Genomic DNA, 14,592 nt, shown 5'->3' with positions numbered 1-14,592 from the left:
TTCCACTTTTTAGACGACATGCTACCATTAAAATAAATCAACACCTCTCAATCAGATTCAAGACCAAGCAAACATTATAATCCTAATGAAGGGAGGATTTATTACTGGGCTGCTGTGTTCTACTTAATGTTTCACCTGTTAGTGGTTTTAATGTTCTGGCTGGTCGGTGTACAATGTTCCCTAAAGTGGTTTTAAAGCAGCACAAGATATAGGTACTCAACAGCAGACCATAATACCCGAACAAAGCACAGGAGAAAAGTATTTTAGAGATGCTAATAGTGACATCAAAACCATTTAGCTGTCAAACTCTTTATTTGACTTTGTCAAGTGCAAAAGCATGAGAAGTGCTACAACTGCAAAATACAGATACGACTTACTAATACAAAGCGCACAGATGTTTTGAGACACAAACCTGTAACACTGTTTTATACCAAAATGCAGCGTACAACAGAAGACAGCGAGAAGACAGAGGTGGGCTTTGGCACGACGTCGTTACGCACAGAGCGGGAAGATCAGGCCAGCTGCTGCTGAACGCTGCTGAATAGCTTTGGCTTCAGTTAGACCAGGAAAAATGTAAAACTTTGGAGTTTGACCTACTTATTGGTCTCTCTAGCACAAACAATACTGATCATGAAAAGCAAAAATATATACATCATAAAGCAACAATATATACAGAAATGTACACATGGAAAAAGATGGGTCACTTCTAAACTTGAGACATTTTCTGAAACTTACTAGGTAGGAAATGGATTAGAGGAGATTTCAAAATAAAATCATTCAGGGTGTTAACATTTTGTATCATGGTGCTTGCTGGTAAAATAGGAGAATGGGGACTAAATCAGAGTGTAACATGCCCATTAATAACTGTATAACCTCCTTCATATCTTAAAATGAAACCATGAAGCCAACCAAGTAAAACTTTCTGATTCTAACGGAGATCAGGAAGAAGCATGACGGGTGTTCAATGTGACATATTTAAACTTCCAAACTTATCAAGTTTCTTTCTGAAAACAATTGCTTTGCACCCGGTTTAGATTTTTCTTCAGGTTTGAAGGTGGGTTCCCTGAGATCTGCCCACTGGACACAGGAAGTGCGCATGTTGATCAAAATAAGACAAAAAACCAACGTTACAACGAGCAGACAAATGTACAAATAGCTGCTAGCTATTGCTTCAATACCTTGATAATACTTACTAGGATGTTTCTACAATGTAGCTGTAAAGATACAACTTTGACACATGACAGTTAAATATGGTGTTGGATATCAGCTCCATTAGAGAATAAAGTGCAAGTACAAAAACGAATGAGTTACTTGGCATGGTAAAACTCGGGATGCATAAATGATGCAAAAGCTTTGGCGACGTTTATAGTTAAGATACAGTATGAGTGAAGCTTTCCCTATTGGTTTGGATACCGAGCTTATTTTACACCACACCTCATAAAAAAAACCAAAATAAACAATCTACATCAGAATAAAAGTGCTTTTAAATCACCTCCATATTGAATACAACAACAACAACAAAATAAACACACGTAACAACGATAATCAGACGGGTCATTATAGCTTTATATGGGAGAAATATTTAGTAAATCCTTCCTGTTTTTGTATTTTGTATCTACAATCACAAGCACTTCCTGTCACTACCTCCCTTTTATCTTTGTCTCTTCTTCATCCCTCTGCACATCTGGTGAGAGGACGGTTTACCTGCACCCTGAAGAAGTGGCTGCTGGGATGCCAACAGCGTTAAGTGTGTGTGTGTGTGTCTGTGTCTGTGTGTGTGTGTGTGTGTGTGTGTGTGTGTGTGTGTGTGTGTGTGTGTGTGTGTGTGTGTGTGTGTGTGTGTTTCCTCGTACCTCAGCGGGCTGAAGTGTACGACACGTGTTCCATTTGCCGACGCGTGTCTACAGTGTTATTGCAATACGTGTACATAAACCTGCATGTGCGTATATCTGCAATGTAAAAAAAAAAAAAAAGTGGGTTCATAAAACAGGACTAGGACAGGCCACAAGTACCCATGGTGACCAAAATATCAAATATAACAACATGTAGACAGACGACATAACTGAGAAATCAACACTTTTTTTTCTGAGATCCACTGATTGCATATTCTGCTTTCAGTTCATTGTGTTGAGCACGTTTCTGGGCTCCTGTCAACGACCCTCACGTGACCTCCGGGGTCATGTGGGGTCAGGGGTCAGTTTGGACTGGTGGGAAATGAGGATAGGAATATTTTCTTGGCTTCACGGTTGACTTTTCTCCCCCTAACCTGCTCAGTCGGCACCGGCGACCTGCACCTTCCTTCTCCTGAGACCTGAGTCGGGATTTTGGACGGATCTGCTTACAAACCTGCAACTGTCTGTTCATCTTTCATTTACCCAAAGGACTTCTCTGATTCTTCTCGTTTCTTCTCTGTCCTTTGACTTTCTCTGTCTTCCTTCTTGTCCCTGGGTTTAGAGAGGGACACCTGGGGACCAGACCTGCTGTCCCTGTCCTCCTCTCGTCCTTAACCCAGCGTTGTAATCCCACTTTCCCTTCTGCTTGTCCTTCTCTCCACAGTCCTCCAGATTTGGCATCTTAAGTTGGGTGCACCTTGTTTTTGAGGGGGGGGGGTTTGAGTCTCCTCTTGCGTGTAGGGATGGTGGTGGTGTGAGCTGGGTGGTTGAACAGGCTCGAGGATGGGAGGGTGTCCCTCTCCGTGGGAGGTTCCCAGTCCCGGGTGATGGGGGTGGACGAGGTGGGGGCTCGGGTACATGGAGGGGCAGCGGGTGTTTTGGGTGGCAGGACGTGGGAAGAGGGAGTGTTTGCAGACGACGCGTCTGTGACTGGTGTGGGTGGAGGTGCACTGACGGAGGGTTTGGCTGATGATTGAGGGGCGGGGGGGGGTGTGGAGGCGGAGCTGGGTCTGGACTTTAAAAAGGGAACAGGAGTGGCCACAGGAGTCTTTTTGGGGTTGGCAGCAGCGCTCCCACATTCGTTTGGAAGTTCACTTTTACTGGTCTTTTTGCCCTTCCTGCTCCCTTTGGTCTTTTCTTTGCTGCTCCTCCGTTCTCTCCCGTCTTTGTTCTCCACCTTCCCTCTTGGTTTGGACTCGCTCCTTCCTCCCTGACCATCATCTCCTCTCTGTCTCCCTCTACGCCTCCTTTTCCTCTGGGCTCGCTCCAGTACACACTCAACGTGGTAAAGATCCTCCGTTGCTCCGGTGACGCGGTCGAGCTGCTGCAGCAGGGCGTCCAGGGTGGGGAGGAGCCTCCTCAGAGAGGCTTCAGTCTCCGCCCTCTCCCTCCAGCTGGTACCTCCCACCACCACTCCAGGGCTGAGCCCCAACCCCAGGCTCAGCCCGAGTCCCAGGCCGATGCCCGGGGCCTCTGTCAGGCTGCAGGGGCTGGAGGAGGCCGGGCGCCACGAGGCCTCCGAGCCGGCATCAACGCTGTCCGGGGTGGGCGGCGAGTCTGGACTGTCCAGAGGCGGCAAACACAGGGACTTACAGTCACTGGTGGAGGATGAACGGGACGGGGGCAGCTCCATGCCTTCGAAACGCACTTTGTGACGAAACTAAGAGGATGAAAGGGGGTATATATTCACGAATACTACATATAAGACTGAAATCTTCTATAGAAATACATGTATTCTAGAAAAAAAAAAAAAAAAATGCTGCAGGAATTAGCCAGAGCCGCTGTAGAAATGAACCAGGACACGTACCTCCTTGGCCCTACTGAGTCCCATCCACATTTTGAGCCGTCTGAGGAACAGCTCAACCATCTCGTAGTCCTGGAGGTCCACGGCCGGCCGGTACAGCTCGGCTCGCGCACGCCGGTAGTTCCTCAGCAACACGGCGGTGACCAACCACAGCAGCACCAGCCGAAGTACGGCGAAGCTGGTGTGGAACACCAGCGAGGAGACGGTGCTGGAGGGACCCGTCATAGTCCAGGCGGCACGCCGTGACAACAGGCCACGCCCGCCAGCCCCCAACAAAGACAGCCAGGCGGAGATCACACTGCTGTAGCCGTCCAGTACCGAGTGGAAGAGCTGGAGGGAAGAAGACGGTTTCCTCTCGTCAGTTCAAAGAGAAGATTTGAAGTGTAAAACAACGATTTAAGAACAATAAGATCAGTAGATGTTATTATAGGCTAATAAAATAGTCTCAGTCTTGACTGGAAGCTGCAGTTATTCTCATCTAAAGGTAGTAAAAATCTGTGCAATGATCAGCAGCTCTCGGCTTGGTGACCTGAGCGAAGCTAACATTTTAAATGTCTCTGGTAGCTGATGGACCGATGGAACGGTCTTTATTCATGACCAGAAGTTGGAAAAAATAAAGGGATTGCTGTTGTCATAACAAAAGGTGACTCATTATTAGTTATCATGATTCAGCTATCTCAAAAAGAAAGAATTCAATAGAATATAATAGTTATATAAAAAATGACAAAATAAAAAATAAGTGCTTGTTTAAAACTGTTGTTACACCCACACCTGAGACTTTTCTTCTAGTTTTATATTTCATACTGTAACTCAAATATTGAACAAATGTTGTCATCTTGCAGTAAAGCTGGAACCGCTGCTACGATAGTCCTTCAAACAATGAAGACAAAGCTGTATTCTGCAGTTGGAGCTGAAGTGAAGGATTCTTGAAAACAGTCTGAAAGTGAACTGCAGCCGAACAAAGGAAAAGAAAACATCCATGAAACTGAAGTAACTCGTGGGTGGACGGAGATCTACAAGGTCATGGAGGTCATGGAGCTGGATGCTGCGTATGGTGACAAGTTTACATGTGTGTGTAGAAGAAGTCTGACCAGGTGTCCTGTGTGAGAGAAAGCCAGCAGCAGCAGCATCATGGTGACTGCGACTCCCAGCAGCTCCCAGACGGAGCGCCTCAGAGCTCTGCCGAACACGGCCCACTCCCGCAGGAACCGCAACTGGTGGGACGCCTGCATGACCGGGGGATGGGGGGGGGGGGGGACAGACCAATAATTGAAGGATGCTGACTTGCCATCACACATCAGTCAACATGTCAGCGGGTGATTGGACGGATTGTAAATGCTGCTCCATTAGATCAGCAGGAGGGATGCTGTGTCTGTGATTGGTGATATATCAGGTGATATCATGTGATATCAGGTGATACCTTAAATAAAAATTGCCATAATCATTTGGCAATTTATTGGTTTATCCTTTCGTAAACATGCTTACGTATATAAAGCCAGATGTTATTTATTATCTTTTAAACATCTTGTGTAACATCTTAAAAAAGGCCCATTGCGTAACTCCTGATGAGGTTCTTTGCTATAAAAAGGCAGATGTGTTCTGTTCTTTCTTTTGAGACACAGCTGGAAGATTTTCGCTTGCTTCCATGTTGTATTGTACAGTATAATATTTGTGTCAACAACCTGCCAGTGATTTATGTGACTTTTCTTAAGTTTCAAGAGTTATAGGCAGCAGTTCAGATCCTGGTTAGGGACCAGCTGCCCGACTGAAACAACCAATCTTTTCTCTGCCGTAGTTTGTGCCCTGAAAGAATCGATGTTGTTGTTCGCTGCTATAGAAAACAAATCAAAATCAAAATCTTGTTTTCTGTCTTTTCATAGGATTTCTGTAATAACAATGTAAAGCATTATTATTATTAAAGAAAAGGTTGAATAAGACCCAAGATGCAATAAATAAGATGTAATATGTGTTTTAATCAGCCTTGTTCTGAGTCCCTCTCACCTTGAGCACTAGTATGAACAACAGCAAGGCAGACATGACGGTGTACATCTGACTCTGCCTGGCCAGCGGGTAGAAGTCCGTGAAGGCATCCCGTGGGTGCTGCAGGTACGACGCCCACTGCTGCTTGGCCATTGAGCAGCGGCTCAGGTGCAGCCCGCACACGGACGCTGCCAGAGACAATTTACAGATTCCCAGCAGCCTCCAGGCTGACAGCAGGTAGCTGTAGCCCTCTCGGAGGAAGCCCATAATACCCCGCAGCAGGAAGTACAACACCAGGGCGAGGAGGACGATCTGAAGAACAGGGAAACAGACATGTTACCATTGGAAATAATCCATAGCTTAAGGGTCAATAGGTGTTATTGACAATGTCAGACTGGTTGCCAGGGGTTACCATGAGAAGGAGCTGCAGGTCCAGGCCTGTGATTGGCCACAGAGTGATGACAATGAGGTCAAGGCTCGACTGGGCACGCTCAGAAACCGGGAACTCAAAGAAGAAGGAGAAGACTGCCAGGAGGTTGGTGTTGATGTTGTAGAGCGAGAACTCCACAAACACACCTCGAGTCCTGTGAACACAGAAACACACACTTAATCTGACTATGATGAGATCAGGTGAACTTTAATATTTTATTCATCATATTCCACCCAGGTGTTTCCATCCCTGGAAGTTTTATTTTACATGAAGAACAAAAAGCAGTGAAGAGCCCAACATCGATCTTTGTTACTGACTTCTCCCTTCTGAATATCTGTAACCTAATGTGGTATTAACAGGATTAATGCCATCAGTCACCCTCCTCAGAAAAACCTGCTGAAAGCAAGCTCACATTCTTCTTTACTAGATTGTTCTTTCTTTTCTGACGTTAGATGTTTTTACTGAATTTTATGTGCAACAGGCTGTAAGACAAATTGCACTTCAGGGACAATAAAACTCCATTTCAGATTTCTAAAGCCAGGCGTGTGCATGGTTCTGTTTTATTCAAATCATTGTGAAATAGTTTGCACATGCACATGGAGCCCAGTTTCCAGTCCCGTACATCTGGCCCCCGGACGGTGGAGCAACCTGGTCAATGAATTCAATGAGCCTCTTTTAAAAGCATAAATATGAATCTCCATTTAACTCTTTATTGACTGTATTGTCTTGACCTTCGCATAAATATCTGGCAAAGCATAAGAAGTTGTATTTGTTTTTACTGTAGTTGTCGTGCTGTGTTCCCTACCTGTGGTCGAGCCAGTGCAGCTGCTGCAGCTGCTGTAAGGAGGACGAGGCCTCATCCAGACTTCTGTTGAGCTGCTGAACCACATCGCTGCTCTTGAACACCCCCGTCTGACCCGGACGCCACACCCTAGAAAAACGTGGGAGGACGGAGAGGAGAGAAAAAGAGAACATGACACATCCAAGAAAACCACGTCAAGAACACAGAATCTGAACGGGAAGCTACTCGGCCAGCGTTGATAACAGCTGGTTTGAATACTTTACTCACCAATTAGCACCAAATGCTGTGACGTGCTCCACGTCTTTAGTCGGAGATGATACCGAGCTCTCTCCCCAAACAGGTGCTCGATCTCCTGCCCTGAAACCATCGGCAACTGGAAAACAAGTGATTTCTGTAAGATTAAACGAGTGCCTGGAAACAAATAGTGCAAACATAACATACAAAACATACTTTATAATGAAAATAACATGAAAAATATGATGTGGCTGACTCACTGTTATTGAAAGGTTGACAAACACAAAGAAACATGTCTCCACAGAGCGTTTAATATTCATGTGCACAGACTTCTGTCAGATCAATGAGGCTCTAAAAGATTTCTCTGAGTTCAACGCGGGTAACGACTTCAAGCCGGCTCACCCTGCGTGTCACGAATCTGTCGGAGCCTCAGCGCGCCGAGCACCACGCTACCCGTGTCTCTCAGGAGGGCGGTGTCATCCAGTAGCCGTGGCAACAGAGAGTCATTCAGCCACATCAGAACATCATCTCGGCTAAAAGAAACACACACTGCTGTCAAACATAGCAAGGACCATTTTACAGGATGTGTGTGCGCACAGCGAGACGCTACAGTGGACTAAAAGACACTCGTTAAATAAACAGGAGTTCTGGACACAGCTGGATCTCACGGGTTCTCCTGGGCTTTGAAATGAAATAAGACATTCAGGTGAAGGCTGAGGAGCCCGATGAGAGGAGCTCACCGTGAACAGAGGCGGGTCGATTTAAAACAAAAATGAAGCTAAAACCACCACAATACTCAGGATCTCTGATGTGCACCTGCGTATGTCGCGGTACTCAGGTGTGTGCAGCGCTCGTTGCAGCTGAGTGCGCAGTCTCAGGCTGTGTGTGTCTTTGGCCGAGTCCGAGTAGTTGAGGAGCAAAACCACCAACAGGAAGAACACGTAAACCAGGAAATTCTGAAAAGGAGAAAGCAAACTTCTGTTATGAAACAACAGGTCCGGTGAAGATGAGCGATGTCGAGACAGCTTGTCGTGTCTACGCTGCTGCTCGCTGACCTTCAGCATGGTGTGCAGCATGTGGACCTTGCGGGCCTGGTGTCGGGCCTGAGACAGAGCGAAGCCCTGCGGTGGTCTCACCCTGGGGACCCTCTGCACCACTCGCTCCACCCGGGGGAACTCCACCAGCACGTCCTGGTCCTCCGGGCGCAGCCGGCGCACACACAGCGCAAAATAAAGAGCTTCACACAACACCTGCAGGACGGAGACGGGAGGCTGTTAGCTCGAGAAAGAAGCTGTTAAACCCAAAATACATTTTGATTCAGATTGATGAGCTGGAGAGAAAATCTGAAAACTTTAAATGAGATTACAAAGTTTCAACATGAACGATGTCAGATGGGAATTCATGAAATGTTGAATGTGTGCATCAAATGTATAAAAGCTTTTCAGAAGCTGTCATTGAACTCATCTTGAATGTTTCAATAGTGACATGATTTTACATTCTCTGAACCTGCATCTATTGATTTTTTAGGACACTTCAGTGCACTGCAGTCAGGTGTAAACATAATATAAAGTTGTTCAGGTAAATGTGTTCGTATTACTAATTTTCATACCCGGCAGATACAGAACAGCATTTGCATTCAGCCGGAGATGGTTTTTTTGGCCAAATCCAATATCAGCTCTACTTTGACCTCGTTTTAGGGACTACAGACTCTTCAGGGAAATATCTGGCTCTTCAGCTGATAAATGCTTTGATTTTTATGATTTTACTTAATTTGATTCAAAACAAGTAGAATCAAGTTTACTCATTAACTGTGTTCTGGAGAGATTGAACCCAAACCAATCAGAACCAGCAGTGATGTCATCAACCATCAGTGATGTCATCGTTGGTTTGTGAACGTTATGAAGCCTCCAGTTCAGATTCTGTCCGTCACCATCTTTGCTAGTTCGGAGCGGTTTGTAGCAGGAAGTGACCATATTTGGACAAGCTGGGGGAGGAGCCAGAGGTGGATCTGACAGATCTGATCGGAAACCTGACGATACGACGTCCCGCCCACCGATAGCTGTAACCTGACTGCACCACAGGCCTGTCAATCAAACAGACACGCCCCCAAAAACAGGTCTTCTTGAATCTTCTTTTCTAATGAATGAGGGATTATTTTCAGATGGACCTCCAGAAAACTAAGAAGAAGGAGTGACTTTAGCTAACAACACCAAGATAACTGATGGACACATTTTATTCACTTTGGATTTGATGAGAGAAGTTGAATGGGAGTCTATGGAGCCGGAGGCTTTTTGGAGCCGACCTCTAGTGGCACTCGCTGGTATTGCAGCTTAAGACACTTAGCTAAAATGCTAATGACCTGCGGAAAATGGTTATAATTCCGTGAGTTCGTCACAACAGGTGACACCTTTCAAAAAAATTATTGACTAGTGCAGCTTTGAATGGAAAAAACAATCTGCAATATGATGTGAATTTAGAACAGATTATATATATATATATATTATTGTCTGTGTGTTTACCTTAATTGGCTCCAACAGCAGGCAGGAACACAAGAAACTGGCAAAGCAGGAGATTAACCACATCATGGCCACGGTCTGATTGAAGCCGCGGCCGGCCCAAATGGAAACCCCGCTGGCCAGAGCGATCGCCGCCCAGCTGCCCCACAGGGCGGCGCATCCACACCACGGAGGGAACCGTCGGGGACGACACACGTCCGTCACCACTGGGGACGGACAACAAACAACAATCATCAGGAACTAAGAGGCAGATACGAAGAAAAAGACCGGGTGAGAGTTTCTGTTTTTAATTCACAGTATTAATTAGTTAACTGCAAGATATTTGTACTTTAAATATCTTTTGGGATGCAAATGTATTTGAAGGCTTTTTCACACTTCACAAAAGAAAATTCTTTCTTTTTTACTTAATCAACAAGACTCTTTTCTTTTTAGTCTTCTCAGTTATTAAAGTTACAAGTGAATAAATCAATTTCCCTAAAGGAGAATAAATTATGTCATAAAACCTTTGGACCCTTTTCAATTTGCTTTTTTGCTCACAACAAAGGACTTGTTGGTTTTATCAAACATTCCAGCAGCAAAATGGAAACACAATGCTCATATTCTGGTTTCACTTTAAAGCTCAGCCATCATTTCTTCCTAGAAGTAATCCTCCACCTCTGCTCTCTACTTAATGAGAACTTCAAGTCTCCTAAAACACTGAGGGAGGTGATTCGTGCGTCGCTCATCCAACCAGAGCTGAGCAGCGGGAGAATATTTACACTTCAGCAGGCTCTTTTAAAGCCCAGTTTGAAGAACTTCTACAACTATTCTGCTGCTGTGACAGTATTTAAGATTTAATTTATTTGCACCTGCATATAATTTACAGTCCAAACAGGGCCTGCAGTTATTTGATCAAATTCTTACCCAAGGAAAATATACTTATTTGCCATTTTCTCTTGTTTACTGAGATGACCAGCAACTGTCGTTATTAACGAGTCTCGAAGTTTTACTGGGTGTCGCCAATGTGAACCTGGAATGAGGAACTTTTCTTTTCCTTCATGCCAACGAACGTAATCAGAAAAACACCGTCCACATGTGCTTATGTCATAGTTCTGCTGTAACCTACTCCGTCACCGGGGAAACATTTTGTATTGACTGTCACAACCACCGTAGAAAGAATCGATTCACGACCAGAATTTGATCAATTCAACTCAATGAAATAGTATTAAAGAGTCCACAAGAGCCACATGACCGAATTCTTTATACCCATTCAAGTTAGCATGAGACTCAACCGGTAGTTGGGTAAGTCTATCGTGCACAGACTCCGCACGCACACACACACACACACGCACACACGCTCACACGCACACACGCACACGCACTCACGCACGCACACACACACGCACACACGCTCACGCACACACGCACTCACGCACGCACACACACGCACACACACACACCTGTATTGGAGGTGAAAGCGGTTTTCGGTGGGTCCCTCCTGGTCGTTTCTAGAGGAAGAGGCTCGTTCAGCTTCTGCAGGAGAATCACTTCCGTCTTATCTCCAAAAATACTTGACCTGAGACAGAAGAACCAAATCCATCGATGTTTGAAGTGATTCTGATGAATTCTGACTTTTACACACAAAAATCATCAGTCACATGATGTCACTTACAGGTCAGCCATCTCGCTCTCATCGGCCTGAGGGAAGAAGTTCTGTCCGTCTGCCAGAATGTGTTTAATAAGATCTTCATCTGTGAGAGAAAGCGACTTGATGTCAGAGTGATGCTGGAATACATCGTGAGTTACGTCACGCATTACGTCTGGAGTTACATCGGGAGTTACATCACACGTTACGTCGGGAGATACGTCGGGAGATACGTTACGGGTTACGTCGGGAGTTATGTCTGGAGTTACGTCGGGAGTTACGTCGCGAGTTACATCGGGAGTTACATCAGACGTTACATCGGGAGATACGTCGCGAGTTACATCGGGAGTTACATCAGACGTTACATCGGGAGATACGTCACGAGTTACATCGGGAGTTACATCACACGTTACATCGGGAGATACGTCACGAGTTACATCGGGAGTTACGTCACGAGTTACATCGGGAGTTACGTCACTAGTTACATCGGGAGTTACATCACACGTTACGTCGGGAGTTACGTCGGGAGTTACGTCACTAGTTACATCGGGAGTTACGTCACGCATTACGTCTGGAGTTACGTCACGTGTTACGTCTGGAGTTACGTCACGCGTTACGTCGGGAGTTACGTCACGCGTTACGTCACAAGTTACGTCGGGAGTTACGTCACGCGTTACGTCACGAGTTACGTCGGGAGTTACGTCACACGTTACGTCTGGAGTTACGTCACGCATTACGTCTGGAGTTACGTCGGGAGATACGTCACGAGTTACGTCTGGAGTTACGTCGGGAGATACGTCACGAGTTACGTCGGGAGATACGTCACGAGTTACGTCTGGAGTTACGTCGGGAGTTACGTCGGGAGATACGTCTGGAGTTACGTCTGGAGTTACGTCGGGAGTTACGTCACGCGTTACGTCTGGAGTTACGTCGGGAGATACGTCACGAGTTACGTCTGGAGTTACGTCGGGAGATACGTCACGCGTTACGTCACGAGTTACGTCGGGAGTTACGTCACGCGTTACGTCACGAGTTACGTCGGGAGTTACGTCACACGTTACGTCTGGAGTTACGTCACGAGTTACGTCTGGAGTTACGTCGGGAGATACGTCACGCGTTACGTCGAAAGTTACGTCACGAGTTACGTCGCGAGTTACGTCGAGCGTTACATCGTAAGTTAAATCTGGTTCAGTATAATGTCTCCTGAATATTTTTGAATTAACATCACTGCCTGCAGCACACGAGAGGAAATGTAAAACACTTCTGGAAATCAAACTTCAACTTGTTTTTTAAAGAAGACCTGCTGTCAGTTTAAACACCTGTTTCAACACGAACAGCTTCCTGCTCTGGTTACCTGAAGAGGTGAAGTACTTGTTGCGCTGGTCGGTCCCCTCCTCATCGTCTGGGTTAAAGGTCATGTCCACACCCAGGTGCCTGCTCCCCTGACCCCTCTTCAGCCTGGGCATCCCCGCCCCGTGTCCCGCCCCTCCCACCACGGACACGTCGCTCAACAGCTCCGGCCAGTCCCTGTCCTCCGGCTCCTCCTCCGTCCCGCCCCAACTCTCCTCACTGGATCCACAGCGGGAGGATGTTTGTTAAAAGTAGCACATGTCATAGAATAATAATGATGTTTTAATAACAGAGAAAATGAAGGATTTTGATTTTATAGTTGTTTGGTAATGAGAAAGAAAATGTTTTGCTCATTTCACTTTCAAGAGGCAAATATGAAATCGGTTTTAATCTGTCTCGTCCCTTTTAAAGCACATTACTACACATTATAATCTATTTCTCCTTTTGTTTTGATTTCTTATGCTCTTTATTCTTCTGTTCTTTTTTATCCTGACTTCGTCCGACAACTAGAAATTACACTTGGCATTAGTTTTCCAGTGGATCACGTGTTATGAAAGGTAACAGCCAAGGCAGGAGATCGGCTCACCTCTTGGTTGATGGAGTGGGCAGATCCACATTGGTGTCCTCCGAGTTGGTCTGAGAAGTGGAGATGGATGAATAAATGCATCGATAAACAGACTAATGAGCTCACAAGGGAATAGCACCATGTTTTCCCACAGCTGATTTACCTCGCCGCTAAAAAAGAGGAAGGAGCTTCCTGCCATGGAGTTATCCAGGAAGTCATCGATCTCCACCGACTCTTGGTCCACTTGTGGTGGCACCTGCTCCACAGTCACACACTGACACACACACACACACACACACACACACACACACACACACACACACACACACACACACACACACACACACACACACACACACACACACACACACACACACACACACACACACACACAGGAAATGTTCAGCTCCATGTCTGGCCTGTGCAGACGGACTGAAACTGCTCAGGTGTGCGTTACCTTGCTGCGGCTCATTCTGAAGAGCATGAAGACGAGCAGGTAGAGCGGGTAGATGATCAGACAGGTCACCACGCCCGCCGCCACTGTCTCGCCGCTCAATGAAGAAACCCTGGACACGGCCATCGGGCTGCACGAACAACATTCAAATGGAGAAATAAGCTAGAAATCCACAGACAGAGAGACGAGACAGAAGAACACACACATGCGTGTACCTGAATCTGTGGTCCACCACGATGCTGAACCACAGCGTGTTGGCCAACAGGAGGAGCTGCAGTAACACGGCGCAGCAGGTGGCCCTCTGCAGGCGGGTGAAGGGGCTGCGGGGGGGCCTCTCCCACAGTGACAGCCACAGGTGACTGTCACACAGCGCCCTCTGCAGCTCACAGCGCAGCAGGCGAGGCAGCTGACGGAGCGCAGCCTCTTCTGAAACACATGCGATGGAGTGAAGCGGCCGGCGGCGTCACCGGTCGTTTGTTACACGGGTTCCCATTTCTGTTTCATACCTGAGGCCTCCACCTCGATCTCCACCCGTCCGTCCGTTCTCTCGTTGTCAACGGACAGCCATTCCTCCACCAGGAAGTAGTAGCTGCTTCCTGTCTGCAGGTCTTTCACGAGGACGTACTGAAGCCTCCAGGCTGGAGACAGACCTGATGGAGGGCAGGAGGCGGCAGTTACAACACATTGCTTTCGGTGTATTTTCCGTGATGACGTCTCCGCGGTGTGTTTGTACCTTTGTTGTCGTGCCAGATCCGTATTTTCCAGACGTTGCCCAGGCCGGCGTCGGTGGCCACGTGGAAGATGTCGAGAGCGTTGCGTGCGAAAGCTCCTCTGCTGTCGAGATGTCGGTGTCCGCTGCGGCTCGCACGACCAAACAAACTGATCCCCACGTGAGCCGTGGTGCCTGCAGGACGGACAGACGGACGGACAGAGGGACGGAC

At 46.7% G+C, this 14,592-nt stretch overlaps 1 protein-coding gene across 1 annotated transcript in view; it reads right to left on the bottom strand.

Moving 5' to 3' along the window:
- Positions 1-293: 293 nt before the first annotated feature.
- The window catches only part of pkd1a (polycystic kidney disease 1a), a 69,569-nt gene continuing 55,270 nt past the window's right edge, over positions 294-14,592 (bottom strand). Inside the window, exons 37-56 of the mRNA XM_069720516.1 lie at positions 14,385-14,555; positions 14,158-14,301; positions 13,867-14,077; positions 13,655-13,781; positions 13,361-13,471; positions 13,219-13,268; positions 12,637-12,851; positions 11,310-11,388; positions 11,098-11,213; positions 9,662-9,864; positions 8,198-8,392; positions 7,959-8,098; positions 7,545-7,675; positions 7,176-7,281; positions 6,912-7,037; positions 6,089-6,260; positions 5,698-5,988; positions 4,788-4,922; positions 3,700-4,026; positions 294-3,552 (exon numbers count right to left, since the gene is read on the bottom strand). Of these exons, the coding sequence (XP_069576617.1) occupies positions 2,575-3,552; positions 3,700-4,026; positions 4,788-4,922; positions 5,698-5,988; positions 6,089-6,260; positions 6,912-7,037; positions 7,176-7,281; positions 7,545-7,675; positions 7,959-8,098; positions 8,198-8,392; positions 9,662-9,864; positions 11,098-11,213; positions 11,310-11,388; positions 12,637-12,851; positions 13,219-13,268; positions 13,361-13,471; positions 13,655-13,781; positions 13,867-14,077; positions 14,158-14,301; positions 14,385-14,555 (4,028 nt within the window). The 3' untranslated portion in view covers positions 294-2,574. The remainder of the gene's footprint in view (positions 3,553-3,699; positions 4,027-4,787; positions 4,923-5,697; positions 5,989-6,088; positions 6,261-6,911; positions 7,038-7,175; positions 7,282-7,544; positions 7,676-7,958; positions 8,099-8,197; positions 8,393-9,661; positions 9,865-11,097; positions 11,214-11,309; positions 11,389-12,636; positions 12,852-13,218; positions 13,269-13,360; positions 13,472-13,654; positions 13,782-13,866; positions 14,078-14,157; positions 14,302-14,384; positions 14,556-14,592) is intronic.

This window comes from Brachyistius frenatus, unplaced genomic scaffold (genome assembly GCF_029030835.1).
Source record: "Brachyistius frenatus isolate BFR_SWC_R1_liver_20210118 unplaced genomic scaffold, ASM2903083v1 Contig_243, whole genome shotgun sequence".
Classification (NCBI taxonomy): Eukaryota; Metazoa; Chordata; class Actinopteri; family Embiotocidae; genus Brachyistius; species Brachyistius frenatus.
Note: the sequence above shows the minus strand (reverse complement) of the source record. Positions and strands in the feature narration are given on the sequence as shown.